Source organism: Panulirus ornatus, chromosome 57 (assembly GCF_036320965.1).
Source record: "Panulirus ornatus isolate Po-2019 chromosome 57, ASM3632096v1, whole genome shotgun sequence".
In the NCBI taxonomy this organism is placed as follows: Eukaryota; Metazoa; Arthropoda; class Malacostraca; order Decapoda; family Palinuridae; genus Panulirus; species Panulirus ornatus.
This window is the reverse complement of record NC_092280.1, coordinates 29,385,593-29,392,540: the sequence shown is the minus strand read 5'-3', so window position 1 is coordinate 29,392,540 and position 6,948 is coordinate 29,385,593. Positions and strand designations below refer to the sequence as shown.

The 6,948-nt window shown below is 34.6% G+C and overlaps 1 protein-coding gene across 1 annotated transcript; it reads right to left on the bottom strand.

The window, feature by feature from the left end:
- Positions 1 to 475: 475 nt before the first annotated feature.
- On the bottom strand, positions 476 to 4,678 carry Polr3G (RNA polymerase III subunit G). The gene is made up of 3 exons (XM_071694930.1): positions 4,634 to 4,678; positions 1,557 to 1,652; positions 476 to 1,285 (listed from the first exon to the last, which is right to left on the bottom strand). The coding sequence occupies exon 3, from the start codon at positions 1,275 to 1,277 to the stop codon at positions 612 to 614; it is 666 nt and encodes a 221-aa protein (XP_071551031.1). The 5' UTR covers positions 1,278 to 1,285; positions 1,557 to 1,652; positions 4,634 to 4,678; the 3' UTR covers positions 476 to 611.
- Between the last annotated feature and the right edge of the window lie 2,270 nt (positions 4,679 to 6,948).

The following is a 6,948-nucleotide window of genomic DNA, read 5'->3' as shown; positions in this document are numbered from 1 at the left end:
CAGATAGCATTTCTTGGCTTTTAAACATTGCATGGTATGAAAAGAAAAACATCACAAAAATAATAAAATCCACTTACTCTTTAATTGCAACATATGTTACAAGAGACAAAAAGGCTTTGCAATAAAGATTCGCAATTTAACTTACAATATAAAGTATTCATAGTATAAAAATCTATAGTGTTATAAATTACTGTTGATGTAAGTCTTCCGATGAGGAAGTTTGACTAAACTTACATCTGACCACATTCCAAAGAGAAAGGTGGGTTCTTTTGTATATATTTTTGTAAATATATTCCAACATGTTACAATCTATACAGCAGCTAATCATCATAACCATATTCTTCATATACTCCTTGTGCACTTGTATAACTTACATATTCATTGTGCTTTTGTTTAATTTACCTTGTATAATTTAGATATTCATTGTGCTTTTGTATAATTTACAATCACAAACATACTTCATCATAACTAGTCACTCATTTGGTTGCAATACTGCTACAGGACATTCCAGGAGAGTTTGAACTGCTAAAGAAAGGTTATGGTTTAAAAACTAAGCATTTAAGGCACATGCCACATCATAAAATTAATAAAACAAGTGAAGAACAGAAGTCTCAGAAAACTCCACCTTCTTCAAGTGCATCGTCCTCTTCATCAATATAGCTTTCTCCATTATCAAAATAGTTGTTTACATAGTCTGTTCCTTCATCCAGTTCTTCATCAACTTCTTCTACCTCCACCTCCTCCCCTTCAACTTTATCTTCATCTTCTTCCTCCTCATTTTCTTCAACACCCAAGGTGGCTTCTTTTTTCTCCAAAGCTTCGAGTCTCTCACTAACATTAACATCTTTTTTTCTGGCTTTCTTAACATTAACAGGGACTTTTGTTGAAGAAACTTTTCTCTTTTTGGTAGCTGTAGAGGCTGAAGAGGGATGAAGTTCTTTTGGAAACCGAGACCAATTAAGTGTTAACTGACCACGATGACTGGCCAACAGTTGGTATCTATCAGAGTACCTCTCAATGTCTGGTCTTTTAACCCCAGGTTGAATGTAGTACTGTGAGTTTTGCATGTGTTCTCTGTATTCCTTTTTAACCACCAGAAGGTATGACTCTGCTAGATTCTTCTCCTGGGTGGGTTGGACAGGACGGAATTCAAGAGGAGGATATGTTTCTGGAGGTCCAACAACTCTCTCAGGTAAAACTTCACCTTTTTGCACCCCCAGCTGCTCTAGGGACATGCCACGACCCCGACCTCGACCACCACGCCCTCTGCCAGACATCTTATGATCTGTTCATTAAGAAAGAATTTTAGAATTACAAAAAATAATTCCTCTCTACAGTGTTCATATAAACAACTGCATGATCTACTTTAATTGCATACCTATAAAAGCCAGAATCTGCAGAAACTTCACACATAAATGGGAGTACAATTAGATTATATGGTTGCTAGATCTGATTAATTTCTGTTGAGTCTTCATAAAATGCCAGTTGTGAAAATAACCTACATTATGCTCTCTTTAAAACAAATATCTATATTTGCCTTTTAACAGGATACTTACAAATAGGGTAAAGCTTGTTAAGATGCCTCAATTTGTTTCTAACTGTTTTTCTTTGGCAACTGTTACTTTCTCATCTTCATACTCCACAAAATCATCCTGAAAAATATGACAAGTATTAGCTATCTCCCTATCTGTCTATCGGTTTCCTTACAAATACAATGAAGCCGCATCACAGAGAAACGTTCTCATCCAAACATCCACAGATACCATACATGAATTGAAGTTGTATGACAGTAGAGAATATTCAAGTGATGAGGCCCCACGAGTAAAGTTCCCTTTCCATTCAGTACAAATAGATAATTAGCGAGAGCAACCTCCTCATCTTTAAAGTTTCTCAAAGTTCCCGTTAATAAATATCAAAAAGTATTTCATATATACAGTTTTACAAACTCTACCTTTTGATTCTTAATTCTGTTTTGTCACCATGACTTCTACATTGACTTCCTTTTGTATTACAGATGAGATAGATATATGCTGGGAGAACTGATAAAGGCTAGAGATAAATTTGGATGATACCGAAGGAAATATTGAGACTGGACGCAATGGAAACATTTTCTGTATGGAGGTAGTATGAAGAGAAACAGTGATCTTAATTAAACAAATAAACTGTGTGTAAAGCAAAACAGCAAGAAGAATGTAAGAGTGGGAATTTAAGTCCCACTTCTAACACAGGGTATGGGTTGAAATATGTGTATTAATGATCAGAGGACCAGTTAGTACCTAATCCAACCTGTGGAACTGGAAACCAGTCACTTGTAGTGCTGATTATAAATACATATTCAAGAAAAATGTAACTGATACTAAAGTGAAAAGTGATCTAAATGATGGAGCACCTCATCACCAAATGAGATAAAGAAAGAAAATACTAGACATCATATGGCATAAAACAAGAAAATTGAAAGACAAAATTTACATAATGCACATGAAGTATCAGGTCATTATGAACATATTCATAAGTGGAGTGTATAAAGAAAATGATGAACATAAGTTTGAATAACTTTACAATGACCTAATGAGATGATAAACAAAATGTAAAAAATAAAGAGGACAGTACTATGTGTAGCAAGTAAAATGCTGACAGGAACATTGTGTAATGAGGTGGTTCAAAGTTATAAGACTTCTATGATGCCTATCAATTGATGATTTTGCAAGTGAAACAAAATATCACGAACCTATCAAGTACCAGAGACCTAAGGGTGATAGTTCATACCTATTTGCTAAGCAAAGCCTAAGAATGCCCTTACACATTATTTATATAAGTAGACTCCAAGAAATTACTAATTCTCCTTATCAATGACTTTTGAGTATCCCATGGGATAAGTTCATCAATCAAACCAGGAGAGGTAGAATAATAATAGATACCTAAATTCTAAGAGGTGAAGATGTGCTTGTGAAGTTAAATTGCCTTATGTATATACTTTAATGTTTATGTTACTGATATAGTATTATATTTTCCAAATCAATATACTCTGTCAAAAGTAGTTAAAAGCCAGGTTATATATTTTTCATATTAATATTCTTAGTCAATAGCAGTTACAATCCAGTGAATGATGATACACTACAACACATACTCCAAAAAAAGTCAGAAATATTGGAAAATTTTCCAATGTTATTTTTTACTATTGAAGAAATAGTGTCATGTACTCTCTTAAGTCATACTGCAATTCAATATGAGTGGTGGGAAGTGTGATACAAGTAACCCAGTAAGTAGTGAGATGTCTTCTCAATTTTCATACAGAAAATGCCACTGCCATGGGAAACTCTTGCCAGTACTTTTGTTTCATTTCACAGTTATATATTGAGTGTTTTACAGGAAAACTGTAATTGTAAAGAACTACTATCAGTATAAACAGACAGGGCAAGTGTAGCAGGAATGAACTAAAACCAGTATGGTTGAACAGGAAAACTGTGTCAGTAATGAACTATCAGTATAATTGAACAGGACAACTGTAGCCACAAAGTACCACTACCAGTATGGATAAACAAAACTGTAGCAATTAAGAATTAATGAAGTCTGGCCAGGGACTAAAAGTCAGTAATGACATACAGTATATGCATAATACTGTAAGAACAGTGGGATCAGCAAGCGGTGAAGGAATGTACGTGTGTGTACCAAATAACAGAAATGAGAAAAACCATGAGCAGTACACAATAACCAAGTATTAACAGGTAGAATGGGAGCTAGGATATTGCTCCAGAGAGAATAAGAAAAGCAGGGCAATCAGCTGAAAAAAAGTTTACTTAATTATGTAACCTCAAGACTCCTTTTACATTGTTCCAGCTACTTCAAAGCTTTGCTACAATCATAAGTGAGGAAATGATGGACTCTTCTGGATTGAGAACCTCCTAACCAAGACTGTCTTCCTTTTTATAGAAAGACTATAATAAAACCTTGCTGAAGGTAACTTTTCACTCGTTGTAACCTCTCAAAGGTAGAGTCTGATAACATCTAAAAGTTATAGCCATCATATTCAATATAGCTTGAGGAAGGATTAGTGGAGGCGCTTTGATCTGTAATGGCTGAACATCTAGGAATGTTGGGAGATACTCAGACCATGCTGTACTGTGTTAATTTGTGCAAGAAGTGAGGAAATTAAAGGACAATACCATACAGAGATGAAGAGAAAAATGTGAAGTACTCACATGGACAAAACTGATAAATTAAAAAACGTGAGTTAGGTACAAAAAGATATGGAAAAAGATAAAAATAAATATAGAAGAACTGTGAAGGAGTATGTGCTTACTGTAGGAAGATGCTGAGTTGGGAAAATTTCTGAGGCAAGGTATTGAGACTGTGCTGCACTAGCACTCTATGAACCACACTGATGAATTAGAGTGGTAGAGTACATATGAAAGACTGGCAAATATGGGCCTGACCGTTTTTAGATGACTTAGCTCATTATTCTATCCTTTTAAATCAAATAAATGTAAAACCTGTGAAATTTGACATAACATGTCAGAGACCTTACTTCCTTTGTAATAAAAAGATGGTCCTGTATCTGATAATGAAAACATTATTTAAGAACAATCCAGCAACAGTGAAGTTCTAACAAGTAACTTTTACATCAGTAACTCACAATGTCATATATAACTCGAACTATAAGAGAACAGCTGGGACAAGTTGCTGTATCTTCTCCTGAAGCTAGTTCTTCCTTTGTTATCTGGAAACGATCTCCACAAGGACAAGGGTAGTAATATGTCTCTGTTTCTTCATCATAGTCAAAGTCTTCAATCTCAATCTCGTCATGATAGACGGACATATCTGAAAATGTAAGAGTTCTTGTACCCTACGTGTTCCATTTCCCATATAAATTTGTACCCTTCCTCTATATCATATCTATCATGTGGAAAAGAAACTTTATCCATTACATACTTAACAACTGACAGGAATTTTGGATTCTGGTAGAGGACAGGTCCTACTGATGGGACCAAAAATGTAATACTTAAAGATGTTTTAGAATAATTGCAAAAGTTATTTATGCATTCAGCCCTTTACTCAAATGATATTTTGTATCCTTTATGAAACATAAAAACTCTTATTAACTCTGATTCACAACTTGTTAACTCTTCTGGGCTGCATTACCAAAATGTGCTAATATGGATTTGTTTCCCTGATTTTCACAGCCCTCATCACCATCAATTTAGCATCACAGAAAAGCATAAAGTAAAATGCTACCAATCAAGTTGAGCCACACTTATCATATACTCCACCTTTCTTTACCATTGTAGAATAACATCACTCATATTCCAAAACTATTTTTGTGATATTTAAATTGGACTTTTACCTGGGTTAGCACCTCTCACAAGGTTATGACAAGGGCTTTTCAGTGTGTAAATAGTGTGTGAAGTATTATCAAATTAATTCTAGAATTCCATGATCACGAAAAGCCATTTCCATTTATATCTATATACTCTTATGTAGAACCTTAAATAATCTTTAGTGCTATTTAGAAACAATACCAAATCACTAAAACTTGCCAAATGTAAAAACCTCTCAGTGAAATGTGGCGCATCAAAAAGAATGGGTAATTGTCTAGAATAGCTCTGAAAGTATTAGACCAATTCTACACATTCCACAATACAACTGTAGTGTTTAGCAGATACAATTATTGTTAGAATATGATTTGAAGCATTCAACTTATTGAACTATGCTCAATTAGGCAATATGAGTTTTAGAAATCAAAAAATGTTGGGTTAACTGAAGTAAGTACACGTCCACTTACTGTGTTAAGTGTTTATTCACATCTGATGCCATGTTGGCGTTGTATTTTCTTGTGTGACATGTATTTCAACTAAAATACTAAATGTTAAGGTAAACTCTGAGTGCTAGAGAGGTTAGATACAGTTTCCAAAACGTTCTGTTATTAAATTATAAGTGAATTACCTACTTTTACATTAATTCTAAAAGTTAACTAATGCTCCCTTACTTCAAATCCTTTAATATGAAAGGTATGATAGATCCCCGAAAGGTATGATAGATCCCTTCCCAGCTGGATTTTATGTAATCACAACAAACGATAAAACACTCGAGACATAAGTGGCCATTCTTAAAGGTAGTTTTAATGCGAAGCTAAAATAATCATTCACCATCCACTCTCCTCAGCTGCGCCCCGACTATTGCATAAAACTTTCTTTATAATACAATATGTAATTACAATTTCATGGAGAAAGAAAGTTAGTAATATTCAAAAGGATAATTCCTGGTGCCCCTAAACTGAAAGTTCAACCAAGTATATGACAGACAGCAGCATCTATGAGTAATGTGTCACTGGCTGACATGTGTCCAACTTATGTACCCCAAACATACCTCTGCTACTTATGAAATTACGAAGTGCAAGTGTTAGTAAGTTAATTACCATCTTAGCAGTCTAACTACTTACTCCGTAGGTATATCACTCTATCTGGCAGTTAGTAGGCTACTAACAGTACAACTATAAACTAAAAATAATCAATGACAAACAACACACAACAATACAGCGGAAGACTCTTGTTGTCGTCTGCTGTTTACCTTCTGGAGTTTTATACTCGTACTCCCTAAGTTGAATATTCCCAATATACACTATTTTAGTATATGGTATACTGTTGATTTGTAAATTTCTTTTTATTCAGGAGGTTTTGATATATGGATTACCATGATTTTCCTCTGTATCCATCCCGAACCCCTTATATTATCACTCTATGATAATCTTTGCCACAATCTCGTCTTTGGCTACATTTACGTTGTTGACGACGTAAAGAAATATATATGACAGAAGTGCTTTCTGTAACTTCATCCCACCTTTTGTGTTTATTTCTATATATTTGCCTCTCGGGTACGTTTCGCGTCGTAGCCATGGAATTTCCTCTCCATAAAAGAACACGCATGTCATGTAACCCTCGTGCATGACAACTT

Bases quoted from the DNA above. Each gene is read 5' to 3' on its own strand.
- Polr3G (XM_071694930.1), bottom strand. From the start codon at position 1,277: ATGTCTGGCAGAGGGCGTGGTGGTCGAGGTCGGGGTCGTGGCATGTCC.